The 18176-nt window shown below is 39.9% G+C and overlaps 1 protein-coding gene across 21 annotated transcripts in view; it reads right to left on the reverse strand.

Moving 5' to 3' along the window:
* The window catches only part of RPS6KC1 (ribosomal protein S6 kinase C1), a 99833-nt gene that overhangs the window by 44972 nt on the left and 36685 nt on the right, over positions 1-18176 (reverse strand). For 19 of the 21 annotated variants that reach the window (XR_015708139.1, XR_015708141.1, XR_015708140.1 and 16 more), the window contains 2 exons: positions 12796-12914; positions 4853-4945 (listed from right to left, as the gene is read on the reverse strand). Coding sequence is in view for 7 of the 21 variants with exons in the window: in XM_087774348.1 (XP_087630474.1) it covers positions 4853-4945; positions 12796-12914 (212 nt within the window). In the remaining 14 variants the exon portion in view is untranslated. The remainder of the gene's footprint in view (positions 1-4852; positions 4946-12795; positions 12915-18176) is intronic. The other 2 variants (XR_015708143.1, XM_087774350.1) reach the window with 1 other exon arrangement.

Here is an 18176-nt window from a genome sequence, read left to right on the forward strand (position 1 = left end):
GGTTATAACAACAAAACACTCAGAAATGTTCAGACTGCTATAAATGGAAAGACTTCAGAAAAACAAGTGGCAGGTGTTTGAGGGCAGGGAAGAAGGGACAGGACTCTTTCTAGCTCGGAGAGAGACTGCATTTTAAAGTTGAGCAAGCTTTGTTACTTGAGTCTTGAAACCTGACTGTAGCTTAGGAATAATCCCGCAGCAGCAGGGAAAGGAAGGTGGTAAGCCAAGAAACCAGTTTTGATGACGACTCTGTAGTTGATTTGATATTATAGGACTTGGCAAGTCACCTAAGAAGCTAAAGGGTTATCAAAACATAAAACAGGCTCTTAAAAGTTTCTTTACTTGTATTAATAGTTACTGTTATTACTCAGTTTCAGACTTTTAACCATTTTTGCCACTGCTATTTTCCATTATGCCATGTTTGGATGAGGAAAACTTGCTAGTCAGTTGAATTCATTATAACATGTTTTCAGCCAGTTTCTCTTTCTAAGCATCACAATGAAACAAGAATGAATGTCTGCACTCAGTCGTGCTGTTTATTACAGCTCCCTTTTCCCCACATCTCTTACGTACACAGAGTTACTCATTCAAATCCACAAGATGATCTGAAGACACTTGGCAGTGTGCACCCGAGAACCAGGTGAGAGAAAACATCTGCTACAGTCAACTCAATTTCACAACTGCAACAGTCTTTAACCTCACCTCAAAATAAAATGCCCAATATTTAAGTTTCTAACACATAGGTAACTATGTCCTGTTATTCATGCACAGCACACACACTGCCATAAAAAGAGCCCATTTCTCTTATCCTCTGATTAAATTCCATTAAAACTAACCATAACCCGTTTGAATTCAACTATGGGTCTGCAGACTATGCATGCGAACTCTACATACACTCCGTACGCTTCTACTTTTTGGCACTTTCACTCATCAAGTAGACAAGTAGTAATCATACTTTCTAAATAATTAATAATACTGATTAGGTTCTTTGGCATATTTCTAAGGTCTATTCATTGAAATGTACTACTATCAGAGTTAAGACTTCTCACGACTGCACGACAGCCACAAAAAATAACCTATACTCAAGATTAACAGAATTGCTTCCAGTTCGTCAGAAAAGAAGTTATCTACTTCTAGAATCCTCTTCCGAAACTCCCAAAATAATTTTAGCAAGGCCCTGATGAGAGTATTTTATTTTGTAAGGTTTCAGATAGTATAATAAAGCCTAACAAACAGCGTATTGAACAACAAGCTCAAACGTACAGACATCTGCGAAAGAACTGATCACAGTCACGCTGGTGCCAATGCAGACAATGTGGCTTGATGGGGGACCAGGGGAGGGGATAGAAACGACATAAAAGACAGTCATTGGTTACAGAGGCATAGTTATTACTTAATGCACTCTGCTTTCAAGATGAATCTTTAAATTGAATGAATCTAAATAACAGAGGGTTCTAAAGAATAAGAAATTGGGTTTGAAACAGCATTGCGAAGGTATCCAGCAGCACCATAACAAAGTCGTTTCTTTAGGGGCCAGTTGTAGCTTCAAAGGAAAGATTTGCCTAGGGCAGAAACTCAGCACAGAATCTGCAACCTTGATTTTTAATTAGGCAAATTTTGAAAGCAAAAATCTTTGTTATTCCAAAAAGAAGTTTTCTACTTTAAGGTACACGAACTGATAAAATAATTGTTCATTCTTGGTTGGTGACAACAGTAGCTAAAATATTTAGACATTAGCCTGTTTTCAGTGCGGTACCTCTGGTAACACTAACACGAGCTTTGCTGCCCAATCAGCAGCACCTCAGAGTCCACAACATTTGCAGGACAAAAGCCACCTCTATAATTAGATTAAACCTCTGTTTTCAGAAACCTACTCACAGGTAGACTCTTCCCATAATAAACACATAAAATACCTGCAAACACCACCCAGTTTACCTTTGACACCATGAAGTGAGCAAACGCAGCAGCAGCAGCATAATTCAAGAAACCTGGTTTCCTCAAGCAAAGTGTAGGTCCTCTTGCGTCTATTAAAATAGTGGGATTTATACCACAGCCTTTGCATGAGAGCAGAAGCAGAAGGATGGGAGGCCAGGCACAGATATGGTCATTCTTCTGTGAATTTTCACAATATTTTAAGGAGTTTAATAATGCTAAGGTCTCTAACTCTCTCAGATTCAGCAGAAAAGGGTCAACACAGCAAAAATTATTCAGGTGACAAGGAAGGTGGAAAGGCAGACAGAGAGGGAAAGACGGCACACTGGAAATAAACTAGGATAAAATTTAATGTCTAATCATTCTGCCTAGCATAAAATAGTTTGAAAAACCCAGAGTTTCAGGTAGCAACAAGCATTTTGTCTGTGAAAATGAAGCCAATTCAAAACACTTCAAGAGGCTTCAAAAGAAGAACAAAGACTGACATTACTCTAAGGGAAGGCACTGAACCTTTCAGCATTTGATGGAGTGCAGGTTAACAGCTGGTTTTCTCGAGGCAGTACTGTAGCAGGCAGACACCACTCTGGGCTTCAAGCAGCAGTGGGAGAACAAGTCTGCAAACCAATCACCACCATTTTTAATTCGGTGTGTTTAAACAGTTTTAGTTTAGTTTTTAACTGTTTTTTTAAAGAGGTGTGATTTTTTTTTTTTTTTTTTTTTTTTTTTTTACACAGGATTAGGCAAGACAGGAGTAAAAATGCAAGTGGCTCATTACTATCCACACACCCATTTTCTGCTGAAACCGAATCAGCTACCTCAGGGTTAGTATAGGAGAAGAGTATTTTCAGGTAAAACTCTGCGCGATGCTGAATCAGATAGAGACTTGTGCCCAAAAGCATGGCATCTTCAACGCTGGCCCTGAAAATCAGAATCCATTTTCAAGAACAAACACGCTATGTCATCTGCTTGGCTCCAGTGAGGATACTTAAACATCTATTTGGATTTCTCTATGATGTGAGCTTCAGGGCATATGCAAGCAGAGGAGGCAGAGAACAGCGATGGTGAGGAAGGAATTGAGATGATGCTTTAAACCAAAGGCAGGGGCATCGTCTCCAGCACACAGATACATCTGCACACTTTTGTTTCATATCCACATGCATTTTGTGGATGCATTATAAAACCAAATAAAACATGCTCTGAACATTTGGGCTTAAAGCAGCTTTTCATTTGCCCCACAACTTTATGAACACTTAAAAATATATGAAAAAAGACAGCATACTCAGAATAAGATTGAGTTCGTAATAAGAAGGATCTGGAAGCCGATACACAGAGTACAAAGACACCTGAAAGAATAGTGCTCCCTTCTTCATACAATAATTAAACATTAACTCTGACCCCTATGGTATTGTTTAACCATGAGGGTACCAGCTGTATACACAGGCCTGTTACTCCTCGCACACATCTCCAACACTAAGATCTTGTACCTTTGTCGTCACCAGAACCCTCATTCTTCCCAACTCTGCCTCAAAGATCTGGACACGTTCAGCTCGCACCTGGGACACTTACTAGAGCTGTGCTCAGAGAGATCTAGGAGATTTGATAACACCAAGGACTCCAAAAGCTTCATTCTGATCAAGCATCCTCTCCAGTAGCTGTTCATTATTCTTATACAAGAACGAAGATACCGAAAAGGTCTTTCTTGGTTCATTTCCAACACTTCTGCAGCCTCTCATTGTCAGACTAATTCACAAAGTCCATACCTACTGCACCCATTTAGTGGCTACTAATTTAGGTAGTGCCTACTAATCCAACAGATAGGTGCTCTTTCCAACCTGTCTCTCTGATACATATAGAGAATGGAACACAGGCTAAATTCTGTACTTACAACTGAGGAAAGGAGATACAATGACTATGAAGTCAGAACTGAGAAAACCTTGTGTGCTATTAAAACAACCATAATACCGAATGTATATAGCCCTCTGAAGAGAAGTTATCAACTTATGCACATAATTACAATAAAACAGGCAAAGAAAAATAAAAATCAGTCTCCATAGCTAGGTTCAGTCCAACAAGAAAAAGAAACTGAGAAATACAGACCCTAAGAGACCAGCTACAGGTTTTCTGATGCATGCTACAAATGCATAAATTGACCATGCATCAGTACGTCATGCACAAACCAGGGACTACATAAGGAACTATCAAAAGGCACAAGGGAATTGGCACGGCAAAAAGGAAATGAGCCTTTACAGTCTGCATTAGCCACCACACAGTGCTGAAAAATACATCATCTTAAAAGTATTTGGTAAGGTGATAACTAATCAGCATTATCAAAACAATGCAGCAATTCTTCTGGTCTCTTAATTAGGCTGGCAAAAAAACCTGTATGGTCCTTTACTGTTTAGAGGAGTATTACCCTGGGATTTTGGAAGACATTATTTGCATGAGTCAAAAATAAGCTTGGCTTCATTGCTGAATCTCTGTCTTGGTAGGGGATTTCAATTCCAAATTCTCAGGGAAGAAGAACAGCCGTGTGTGTCGCCAGCCCCCATTTCAAGTGACAGTTCAAAAGTAGGAATTTCTGCCCTTCTGTATTTCAAGTATCCACCAGATTATTCAACTGAAAACGTCGTCCCTACCCCAGCATTGTAACCGTGACTTCATTTTTGAAAAACAGGCCTCATCCTATCGAATGCCACCAAACATGTACCTTATCCTTTAGCTCAAATATATTTTGCATGACCTTACATGAATTGCTTAGATAAAAGCCTTTTTTCTTCTACTTTTGTTATTTTAAAGTGCAGATGCATTTGAGTCATTTTCCTCTTTTGTTTCATATCCTTAAGATCCACAGCTTCAAAGACAAAATGTCAGCATGCAGTCGATTTATGACTGAACTCTTGAAGAGACACTGAAGAATTACCTTGTCAATCACCCCAAGGACTCTGAAGGCCTTCAGTTCCTCGGCAGGGCTCCTTAGGTTCCAAGAGGGCCTTGAACTTAGTGATCCTGGAGGCTAATGGAAGATATCAAAGATTATACATCAATCAGGGTGGTACTTGAAGGAAGACTGCCTGCTGAAGCAAATGCCAGGCCGAAGGAAACTAAATTTATCATAAATCAGAGAGAGTGAAGATGAAAGGAGAAGTTTTCTGTTTGTCCTTAGTGGGAGGGGGGGAAACAACTTGCAAGTAAATAAAAATGGAGATAACATTGAAAACAAAAATTTTAAAAAGAAAAAATAATGAATTTTTACACTTTCTATGCTTAATGGAACCTGGCAATCAATTACTCAATTCTTAGCCCATCACAATAATCAATCAAAGCCTTACAGGTATTCTGGATACAAAATAATTCAGAGATCACCAAGGAGGAGAAAGCAAATTAGAGGCTTTTTAAGTCTGAAGAACATAAAATACAGAATTATAAACAGGGTTCTCTGGTGAGCTTTATGAAATCCTTTTAATAACAAGGTACACAACAGAAGCAGCTCCTAAAACTGCCTTAGAAAAAGGTCGCTAGCCATGTACCGTTAATCTAGAAATTAAAACCATAGCAAGAGAACTGGCAGGTGCTAACTATTCAAGTAGTTAATATGCATAGATTTTTGTCCGTGCTATGTTTTCTAGTTTCTCAGGGCAAACTCAAAGCTTGCATGTCAAAGGAGGGAACAGTGTTTCAACTGGAAGTCTTCTGGGACAAAGATCAACCTCTTAAGCATCACATACACCTCTGGCATGTTAACAAACATTTTCAGAAGTTTCTAGTTGCCAACTGAGAGGATTCATTAGATCCTCCTCCAAAAATTCAACATGCAGCTTCTAGCAGAACCACAGACCTGGATCTCTTCCTCACAAATAAGGTAACTTCATTTGCAGAGTTGTTGAATGCCAAACTCTTTTTAAGCATAACGTGGCCTCCCCAAGTACACTTCTATTGCACAAAGGTAAAAGAAGGTGAAACTCCTTGATTTTCAGGCTTCTAAGAGGCAAAAGCTGTTTATCTTATTTTTCAGAATCCTGAGGCAGTATTTAACAAATGTCACAAAGGAAAACTCCTGGTAAGCAATTATGCTGGGGATGAAATGTTTAAGTATCAGGAAAAATTAAGACATTTTCCCTTATGATCAGAAACTCCCAGAAAAACTGGAGATCCTGAACTAGATAATTCCATTTGCTTCCTCCCTAGTGTTTCCCCTCCAACATCTTTACTGTGCTATCCTCAAAGTCCAGAGCACCTCACCAAAGCCCTCACCAAAACTGGCTCCCCTTCATGTTGCCAGTCAACCACCTTCTCTCCTTCCAAATTCTTTCCCAAAAATCAACTCTTGTTTTAGCATTGCCTGCAAAATTAAACAGAAAGGTTCAAAAACACATGTTCAAAAAGCATGGAGAAAAGAGTGCTTTTCTTTTTTGTTCACTTACTGGGCTCTATGTCAAAAAGAGTTTATTATTTATCTTCATTTATCTATCTGGGTCTTATAATTATTTTGTCATGTAAACACTGCCGAGCAAGAGTGCCAACAGCAGTTAAGAGAAAACAGTCCAGATTCTACAAATCACTAAAGGTTTTAGTATGAAAAAAAAAAAAAAAAAAAAAAACAAAACACCTCTACATGAAGTTTTTTTTCTCCAAACCTAATTTAGGTTCCGCATTCTAGAGAGCTGTTGGAAGGTCAAGGGAGTTCTTTTATTGGGTTGTATTTTAAGAGTGTGCAATTTTTCTGCAATAACGAAATATTTTCTTTGAAACGAAGAGTTGTGCTAACATGGAGTTTATTTGTTACAAGATTTCAAAAGCATTCTAAGGAATACATTTAATGAAAGAGAGTATTTCAAAATCCTCTAGACTACTGTAAAAGATTTCCACTCCTATCTGCATGCTATTCCGTTTTATAACCACTCCTCCATAATCAAGCTTTTAAAATTTTCTCTTATGCATAGCAGTTCAACCATGAATTAAGTTCATACATCTCTACAGAAGTTAATAGTGGTCTAATAATGGTACAGAATCGGACGTCTGCACCCATCATGTCTGAACAGCCCAAAAAAACCAGTACGTATTTTTGGGTCCTTCTCTAAAATATCACCAATGGTGGCACAGTCAGTAATACTGTGTACACACATTGTTTTCCATATACGCATTCTACAGTCACTTCTTACCTTAAAACGATTAACAATCACATCCACATCTCCACAGCTCCGAGGAGCTTCTCCGTTTTTATCAGTTTCAAGTTATTTTTCGCTCTTTACAGTACTTTGGTTTCACTGTTGCAAAGTCTAATAGTGGTGCCCAGTGATGAGGAGGCATCACATTCTGTTGTGAAGCAAGCCGGAAGCAAACTCTAAATACCCAATTCCCAGAACTACAGCAATTAAGCACTCTATGAAGCCGCCTGCTCCTCTGAATAGAGTAAAAATCCAAGCTCAGCATCTAGCCAATGATAAGAAAAATAACTAAAAAACTGCGCTGTCATCAAAAATAGAGCAACAAAAAAAAAAAAAAAACAAAACAGGAAGGAGAGTGAGTAACAAAAACTCTAAGGCTTCATTTCCCTTTAGAAATAAGGCATTTATATTCTAAAGAAAGTGGCAGGCTGCCTCTGCCTGCAGAAGACCTTCAGCAGCCTGTCCAAATGCTCAGCATGCTGCTCAGGTACCCCAGGACCTTCTCTCCTGTGGCTAGGCCCTATGTTTTGAAACTATTTCCAAACTACACTGAGCTGCACAGCTAGAGTTATCTGACTTGGGATCAGTGTCACCAGTTCCTTTCCTACCATCATCTTTTGGCTAGCATATGCTAATTTTAAGCGGAAAAGGATGGTGCTTATTGTGCTGCTGGCCTCTGCGAAGACCCAGCAACTTGTGGCCACCACTTGCCTTTGGAAGGGTCCAGTTTTGCAAGCTACACAATGAAATACGGGAATAGTTCTTGCCTCAGCTTTGGTATCACTGCCAGCAGTTTTAAGAGCAGGGGGAGAAAGAAAGGTACACTACCAGCCAAGCAAGAGGAAGAGCCTCTCTCGTTAACCTCATTTAAGGCAAGAGCACTATCCCCAGCCTGGTGACACAAACACCATTTGATGGGAAATGATTCTACTGCTGATGCTGCCACCTTTGACAGCAGTCACCACAGAACCTCAGGATAAAAAAAAAAAAAAACCAAAAAAACCCACAACACTCAACACTTTCACAGACAGCAGTGCAGAGCTGCACATCAAAATGCGATCTCCCCTCACCATTCGGAGGTCTGTGTCTGATGACTTCAGTAACCAGCCCACTGTAGCATGGCCAGACTCTCATCTGCAGCAAGGAGATGCCTTGCTTTGAAGCAGATACTGCTGGCCTGAGGTGTGAGGCTCCACACCATAGGTGTGAAAGAGCTTCCAGCTCTCCTGGCCTGGCAGAACATCCTGGCCCCTTCCTCACTCTGCACCACGGGAAAACAAGGTTGCATCTCTGCACGCATCTGAACGCGGACAGAGCTATGGTATGCTTCAGAAGGTCCCTGGTGATCATCAATTTGGGACTGCATCTTCCCTGAAGCTGGGACACATCTGGGGTCATGCATGTCTGGAACCAGAAGCAGACAGGAATGCAGAAGGTGATCTTGGAAGCCCTGAGACTGAATTTCTTATTTTATGTTAAATTTACATCTCGCAGAACTACAGCAGTGTATTTTCTTTGCACTTCATGTCATTTTCATGTGCATTTAATGAGAATTTTAGGAAGTAAGATATCCTATGAAAACGGCAAAGACTGGGCATCAGGCTTGCATGTAACTCTTGTTACTAAATTGCTTTGAAAATCAAAAATAATTGACATTTTAAAAGACAACAGCTCTTATAACAATGCAAAAAGAGACAATTTTGAATATAAAAAATTGGGCGTAAGTAGAACCAGAAATAATTTCAAAGAGTGAAAAAATAGGCATTATAAAAATACCAACAAAGTTAAAACAGACCCACAGCCTGTACATGTAGCTGGGCTGGGCCTCACCGCTGACAGCTATGCAAGACTGCAGCTTTCTGATGGTCAATCCAGTGCGATTCAAAGCCTGTTGCTGCAGCTCCCACTCAGGCTTCAAGGTGCCTTCCCCAGAGCTGCTACTTATAAATGGGCAGAGGAGAAAATACAGCTTGAGAATCTGGAAAATGGCCTGCTGCTGCCGTCACACAGCATTCTTGAGTATTTGCTGTTGAGAAGGCCCTTGAGGCTGCCATGCTGTGCCAGAGGAGGAAGAGAAGGGCAGCGTTTGCTGCAGCCTGTTTTTCCAGAAGGTCTGCATGCCTGTTTACAACCTCCAGACGCTGTCTCCACATCTCCCACTCCTACAGGTCACAGCAAGGCTTTTCTCAATGTTTACAAGACCCTGTCAAGTGAGTTCCCAGTTCATGGTCAGATACAGTTGCGTCAGTCCCCTGTGCTTCTCTTCAGCCTTAAGAAATCTTCTATCCATCCTTAAGCCCTCTACCCATAACCTTTCTTCAACAGTGCCAAGGGTTCTCCAAACACCTCCTCTTGTGCTCCACTCTTCACCACTCAGACTTGCCAGCAGGAGGGCGGTTGCTAAGGATGCTATCCTTGAGGGCTACCCTGTTGGCTTTTTGTTGAGGCAAGAAAAGTAACAAACTACTATTGTTCTTTCTTTGGTTTCCATGGCATCAAAGATAATTTTTGCTTCTCAGTTCTCAAATGCCAGGCCTTCGCCTCTAGGGAAATCTGGTCTTCGAAGAGGCAAGGGCCTGGCATTTTGGGCGACAGAAGAATAGCTCGCTTCCTTCTGCCCCAGGTCCCCAGAAAAAAAGCCGCTGTGCTTTACCATCACGTGGTGTTCAGATGGCAAATGGGTGGCTTGGGGTCCGCTTAGCAGGCATAGTCTTTTGAGACTGCTGCACATGGTTCAGCACACAGCTGGCAGCCCAAGCATCTGGGAGACATGAAAGGCTGAGGGGTGTAGGACAATAATTGAACCTGCACTTCTGAGCTTACCTCTTCCTTTACTGGACATTTCTCTGGCCTGGTGGATGAGAAAGAAGTAAAATGTCGTATATAAGAAGGCCAGGTGAGCCTACTTTTGATGCTGATCACTGTGGTTGTTCCTCGTAAGGGCACAATAGGACACACAAAGCTATCTACATCAGACATGGGTGACAAAGCAGTCCTGCCTTGTAACATCAGGTCATGCACAAGAACACTTTGCCTTAAATGCCGATGCTTGCTTACTAGTCAGACCTCTTCCTCCAAAGTGCAAACAGTCTGAGCGCCCCCACTGCCCATGAAGTTCTCTGCATTGAACCATGCTTCCCATAACCAAACTGCACTCTGCCCATTGTAATACAGGCACAGGTACTGCTAGGGTACAGTACTTGTCCATCATTTTCTGGCAAACGAGTTTCAGTTAAATGGTTCCAACTGTGCTGGGTTAACAGGTGTAACAGCACTTGGCCATGCTTCTGAGAAAGGCTTCCTAAGTGTACTTAGTGATTCTTCTCAAAGACTTCAGTGTTCTTCCAGCACAGAAGTGATGAGACACCTCTTTACAGATTCACATGAGCAAAGAAAGCATTGTACAGTGTTATTTAAACGTTCACATTTATATCCTGTCCAAGTTCAAGCATTTGAACAAGGCATGGTATCAGTCAGCAAGACCTACAGCAGTAGGAGGTGCTAGTGGTAACAGACCAGCCTTGCCGCAGCGGGACCAAACGCATGTAAACAGCAGTTAGAGAAAGATCAAGCTGGCGTGAAGTGATGGTGCAAGGAGGCATACACATTAACCTTGTACACTATAGATTTAATTTCTGTAGGAGAAGGACACAAAATACCTGCATGTTTCCACTAGTATCTCCCAAGAATCACAGTGTATATAGATGCAGGTCATTTCAGTGCACTTATTGTCTGCTTGGGGGGGAGTAATTCACACAATATAAACTTGGGCAGTAAAAAGGATAAGCAGTAACTAAGCTGCAAGAATTCCAGTCTGCTCAGCAACCAACATGCAGGAAGAGTCACATTCCTCACTTTCCTTACGACACTAAGCCAAAGCACAGAGCATGCCAATTCTTAGTAGTTCCTACCACTACCCTTAAAATAACTTTGGGAGATAAGTCCTTCTCCCAATTAACTTTCAGCTATCAACTTGGAGACAAGCTGTTCCTCACCACAACCGTCGTGACCCATCAGCACCATCTGCCCTTGATGCCAGCAAATTCCAAAGCTCTAAGATAAAAGTCAAGTTTATGCATTATGAAGAGCTGCAAATAAAAGATATTAAAATACATATACAGACTTAGGTAAAACAAAGCCAAATCGTGGAAACATGACTTCTTTTTTTAAAAAAGGAGAATAAGTCAGGTGCAACATTTTGCTTGTGCAAAGTCAGCTTTGCCCGAACTTGTCAATTTTGAGTTTCAACACAGAAGGAGAATAGTATTCTATTCTCACTACTTTTTTTTCCTTCTCTCATCCCAATTAATCCTGCTTTCCTTTGGATCTGCAAAGAAGGCACATGCCTTATTCAGTACAGCATAAAAGAGGAAATACTTTACCTCTCAAGTTCACATACAAAAATGCAACCTATTTCTTCCTCCTTCCCAACCACAACTAGTTTTTAAACTTCTAAAAAGGTAAAAATACGTTAACAGGTTTTTTTCTTGTTCTACGGTTTCTAAACACAGAGGTTTTCATTTAACATTGATTTTTCCCCATTTTCAGGTGTGTTTGACCCAAAGAAAGACTACCTAGTAGGAGTTCATATCAGTCCAAAATACTAAATCGTTCAAAGTACAATTCATAGCAGCAGCAAGACTCCAGATCTCACAAAATATATTCCATTTGGAACATCCTCAAAATTGTACTTGTGGGCTCTCAACATAAAAAAATGTTACCCTTCAAAATCAGTGGGTTTGCTTTTTTAATTTACTTATTAGGTAGTCGGATTTTATAAGGCTTCCTATTTTTGCAGCAGTGGTCTCCTTAAAGCATTTTTAGATCTGTGCAAAACAAGCAGCAATAATCTTCTGCCCCTTTTGTCCTCACTTGATATAAATGTAGAGAGATAGGAAGTTGGCAACTTTTATGTTTACTACAACAGGGCGGTCATTGACAATCACACACAGTTTAGCACGACTGCAGTAGAAGCCTGAAGTAAGAACAGGTAAGTGCCAACGGAATTGGTTGGGGAAGGGCAAAGTAGAAATTTATTAAAGGTGATTTGGAATAAGCTTTGTTTGTCTTTTGTACAAGTACAGATAAGGACGTTTCTGCTTAAGAAGGTGGGAATTACTACAGAAACTCCTCAAAAATCAAGAAGCAGCTGATCACTCAAGCACATCCAAGAGAGACATCTGAAGGGATCAGGAAGAATCTTCACTCAATTAAGTACTTACTTTGTGGGAAATTCATCTCTTACCCCCCCACCATGTGCTTGATTCACTTCTGATACACCATTATGTGCTAGGCTAATGGAACCAACAGCCTTTCTGCTCCCTACAGGACCAAGCAATATTCTCATGGCAAAGTCAAAAGAAATGTTACATTCTTGTGGGTTTTTTGCTTTACCTTTAAATTCTTTATCATGATTAAAAATGTTTACATTGTTAACTGTGGAGTAGAAAGAAAGCATGCGAACAAACAGGCCTAGATTAAATCAAGCACTCCTTGTAATGCTATGAAATGCAACCAACAAGAATCAGAAAAGGACAGCAACTTAACAGAAACGTAACATCAAAATACTCCTCAGGCCTCCGGAAAGAGGGAAATTCTAGACAGTTTTTGAACCTCAAGCTTGAATATGCTTTGCTAAAAGACACACCAATTTAATTATACCAAATTCTGGTTCAAGAAAAAAGAAATTGAAGCTTACCATAGAAACAGATGCATCTTCAGAGGATTTATGGTAGAGACTGGAAATTTTTTCTGCACGCATAAGGTATTCTGCAGTCTTCCTTTTCACTGCTTCTCGACGAGTTGGACTTGATTCACCTCAATGGAGAAAAAGCAAGTTATTTTTTCTACACAGAGAAAGGTACTAAGTAATCAAAGCACATGACTGCTTTGATTCTACCTTTTTGATTTCCTTTGGGTTATTCATAATCAAACCTACAGATACGCATCTTATAAAAAGCAAGCTCTATGATCTCAGAGTTCTACAAAAATAACAATATAAGCCTTGCTATAGACTACGGTAAATAGAAAGTCTTACCTCATTTTTCTGTGATCTGGTATATGTTCCTATGGTAACATAAGTAAGAACTGAAACAAACTACTGATCCAAATATTGTACCCCAAAAAAAACTCAATTAGGGAGGACACGGTAAGATGTTTATAACAAAACAATACAGAAACTTGCTTTTTCCCCATGTTTCTAGTATGGGCTTTCCTAAGGATAAAACAAAGTCAGAAATGCTATCAATAGCCAGAAGGCAACATGAGAGACACAAAGAACTCTTGCTCACTGCTTTCTGATGCTACCTGCTCCTTGCCTGTTGGCTTGGGGTGACACAGGAAGAAATGAAGAAACGTTTGCACCAACTAGTTCACTTCCGAGATGGCTGAACAACTTGTGTGTTATACCTAATCTATCCAAACTCTTGCAAGAGGTGAGAATATTGTGATATCGCACAAATTCTGTATTCACTCTAAAACTTAAGTTTATGTTTAGGCATTCACATCATAAGCAGTATATTGTTATAATAGACTCAATTTGTGATGACAACACCCAACCATTCAACCACCAAGCAAAGATAAAAAGATTGTGAGCCACAATTATTTGTAACAGAGAACTGAGATTACTATGCTGAAAAATAGTTACAGACAACTGTCCCAGAAGAAGTCAGAGCAATAGCAGAGACTTCGTATAGCCCTGACAGTCTCTTCCAGCCATAAATGAGGCCATCCGAGACTTGCAGAAACACAGCCTTGGCTGCGACAGGCTTCTGCACCGGCAGGTGCAAGCCAGCACCGATGCTCAAACAGGGCAAGGAACTGCAAAGATATCTGCCTAACAGCTACTCAACATGAAAGACAAGGCAAGGAACAGGAGAGGTAATAAATTAAACACGCAAGTACACAAACCCTAACAAACAGCAGATAACAAAGACAATAACAAAGACTAGAACTCATAAGACACTGATCAATGGGCCATGAAAGGAACCTCTGAGTGTAACCTTGAAGAAGTTCAACCAGAAACTTGGTAACTGATAAGAAAAAAAAGAGGATTATTGTAGGTTATCAAGAATGAGTCTCATAAAAAAGAGGAAACTTATTATGGGATGTATGAAGGAGAACTTACTCTGTAAACGCTTGCATGCAAAAATGACTGTGGGAGGTTTTCAGAGGGGATTGTGGCAATGTGTAAGACTTTGTGAGATGTTTAGGGGCAGGATTAAACATGAGGAAAGGGGGGGGTCAAGGGGGTGGGGGCACAAGCATGAGAAAACAGAGGTGGGAATTACATGGGCTGATTGTGTGTAGGCTACTGGCCAATACCCTTGTCTGACTGACCCCTGTACCTGACCACCACTGTCTGTCTTACCTTCCTATTAAACCCTACTCCTCACTATTTTCTGCACTAGTGTGCTCATTATTCTCCGTGCATAAGATACGCCAACAAACTCCAAGCCAGATAAGCAGGCAAGTCAGACAAAATGTCTGAGAGCTGGATCGTGGAACTGGGAGACAGCTACCAGAGAGACCTGAACAGCAGGTCTTTCCCTGACCAGCAGTAGTTCAAAAAAGGTTGGTCTGCTCACGCTGTCTGTGGCTATGTAGGTGTCTCTAAAGGCAATACTCCTCTGCCTGCATCAATCTGTTTGTGGTCAAATCACGTCCATACAGGGTACATATGTGCATATGCAAGCCCCGCTCAGAAATTTGCACTCAGCTTCACTACTGGTAGGGCCCAAAGAAGGGGTAAGCTGTAGCCATGTCTCTCCAGCAGCTCAGGGCAGGAGGAATCGCTCTAATCCCTCAGTCAGCCAGATCTGGCTAGCTTTAACACGGACTCCCTAATAAAGGAGGAGGAGCAGGTTGTCTGACTGCTCAATTTTCCCAAAACACTTTCAAGATGGCAGGTAACAACGAAAAACTAAGAGGTCTCTTCAGAAAATTCGTCAAGAGTTCCTCTGCTGTAGGCTCTCAGAGCTGCTGTTTTCCCCCTGCCCCACGCAAGAGGGAATGAATGATTGCTCTTGCTTTTAACAATCCTTAGACTCAGAAAGTGAAGAAGGCAGAGGCTCTTTTCCACTTTATGTTGCCATGGTCTACTACTAGTCATTTTGACCCTATTAAAATAAAGACTCTCCCTCCATTTCACACCATGTCTACAAACTACCTAAACACACAGAACCGTCACACAAACTCCATCAGCAGTAAGTAGAAGAGACTTATGATCTACTCCAAGCTCGGCTGTAAGTGATCTATTGTAAATCTTATTATCCACCTCACAGCAGGAGGGAAAAGTGATTGTCACCTCCCTGGGCAGTGACACACAGCCCTGCTCTGCAAACACCTTGGACTACACTTGGTTTGGGAAGAAGCTGGACAGTCAGAAATTCAGTGCACTTTCAGCATACGGTATTATGGATATGTAACAATTTCTCAGTCATTTCCCTCATTCTAAAGACAGAGGGGACTTCGTACCAGGTCCAGCACCTCTAATATCAGCCTCCACTTGGTAGGACTCATCTGGGGAAATTCCCCTACATGAGACTGCCAGTCTTATTCCCATCTAGGATTAAAAAAAAAAAAACCAAAAAAAAAAACCCACACAACTCAATTGTTTGAACTTGGATTTGGCTTTATCAGAAGAGAATAGATACACAGTATTTTATAAATGTGTGTTGCAATTTCTTAAAACATGACTAACGCTCTTGCTTTCATCTCTACACTTAATCTTATGGCACCATAAAACTTCCTTGTGCTGATGCACTGGTGATCACCCACATTCTCTTAGACACATGAAGTGGTAGTCACTCAGGGAAAACAAGTCATCTGCACAGCAACAATAAACTCTTCAGCCAGCGCTTTCCTCAAGCAGACTGGTAGAAAACTGCTAGGTTAGTGTCTAAGGCTATCATAAAAGTCAAGCTTACTGCTTAATTGTTAGTTATGTGTATTTAGTTGGGATGTTTATTGCCTTTTTTCAATGCTTCAGTAATTTTACAGTAATTAACACAAACAAGCTAGGATGTCCCCTTAGAGCTGTCTTTGTTCTCCCTACTTTCACAAGACATTAATTTCAGTTTTCCTTCTACTTTTCCTTCCTGAGTAATTTGTTAAATAACATTTCCAAACTGTTCACTCACTAAAATCTTCAGCCATAAAAGAGGGTGTGGATTCACAAAACAACGTTTACTCAACAAGTTCTTGCATCTTATTTGTGAACAAGATCATTAGCAGTTCAGTCTCTGAATACTGTAACAGGTGGATGTGTGAGAATTGGATTTATGGAAGTAGGATTTTGGCTTTTTATTCTTTATTTTAGTTTAACCAAGAAAATGTAAAAAGTTACATTCCAATACAAATTCCCATTTAAACAGCCAATATCTCACAAAAATCTGTAAAGAAACACAGGATATGAATTCTAAAAAAGAAAAAAAAAAAAAGAAAATGTTACTTAAAAAGCCTTAAACACAGGGTGATGAGTAATAATAAAGACCCCATTAAACTACAAATAATCTTTAAGCATTTATGCCAAATTTCAGGTCATAGAACTCTTCACTTAAAACCTAATAAATCGCTAAAACACAGCACTAGAACAAATCCTTATATTTGACAGATGTTAAAGCTGTGATGCAGACTTTATGCATTTTTTTTAAAGACAATATTGCATTTTATTATGGGATAGTGTTTTTAGTTACGCAAAATGTGTACTCAAAAGAATCCACTAATTTATTCCTAGTTAAGACCTTTTGATTTAAACACTGTGCGAACATATTGAGCTCCTATTTCCATTCTGTGGTTAGCCCACAATAATCTAAAGTGGTATCTCTCTTTAATTACAATTTATAACTTGAAAGGCATTTTTCTTTAAATGGCAGCAAACAGGAAATGTTTAAACTGTGTCAAAGCCTTTGATGAATCTTTACAACTGCTCATAAAAGATCATCCTGCTTAAAATAATATTGATTTTTCATTTATTTTCCTAGATACTAGAAGATTTACGTTTCATCTGATCAGGATCAAAGCTTCTCCCCCCTCCTGATCACTAGGATTAAATCAGCAATGTCATTTTACATGTTTAAAAACTACACTGCTAAAGCAAGATATAAAAGTGTAGCAAGGCTGATCATAGAGACCTTAGAATAAAAACCCCTCAAGATTCCCCGTCTCTCTCCCTCTCTCTCCCTCTGCATTTGCTGCGGAGCAGCTGTGCATCACACAGATTCACATGAATGAAAATATTAAGGCGAGAAACCACCCACTTAGTTTATTTTCCATATTACTTTCCTGTAATTATTTTGTAAACTGTTCACACAACAATATATAAAAACATCTGCAAAAACAGGTAATTAATGTGTCAAGCCAAACTAATGCATTTTTTATGGTGTCCATGCTTCGTCAACTGTAATTATAACTCTTTTTAAGCAAATGATGATGTGTTTGTTGCAATGTGCAAGTGGTTATTTTAGATGCTCTGTTTACTATTACTGCAAACAGAATATAAAAACTCTACAGCTACTTTGTTGCACATATAAGCCTTCATCTACACAACCACAAGCAGGCTGCTCCCTCATTTTCAAAAGGCTTTGCCTATTTCAAAGAAATAAAAATATCTTACAATGAAAATTGGCTTTGGAAAGGCTGACCAGGCCACCCGCTGACCAAAGTAACAGTAGCCAGGACATTAGGACAGCAGCCAATGATTTAAAATTTGTTCTTTAATTTTTATTTCTAAGGACGGCTCAGCTACAATATATTTACAAAAACAGACGTTCCTAACAACATTCAAATGATCTTGAGGGTTTGATAGAGGAAAACCACAAATATCAGAATAATTGTGCCACTGACTTCATTTGTGACTTGCCTGCTTGTTTTCCAGTAGTCCACTGATCTGAATGAAAAATACAGAGAAGCAGCATTTCCACAGAATAGGCACATAATAGTAGCACCTGGGAAAATAGCAATATTTGTCTTCTACTCAAGAGTCTTCTACTCACACTGCATAGCGCCTAAGAACAGTACATACCTTTGAAAGATTAGTTAACTCAATGTTGAAGTGTTAAATGTTCAGCTCAGTTAACT

Source organism: Nipponia nippon, unplaced genomic scaffold (genome assembly GCF_047370975.1).
Source record: "Nipponia nippon isolate SJK-2023a ecotype South Korea unplaced genomic scaffold, ASM4737097v1 scaffold_4, whole genome shotgun sequence".
In the NCBI taxonomy this organism is placed as follows: Eukaryota; Metazoa; Chordata; class Aves; order Pelecaniformes; family Threskiornithidae; genus Nipponia; species Nipponia nippon.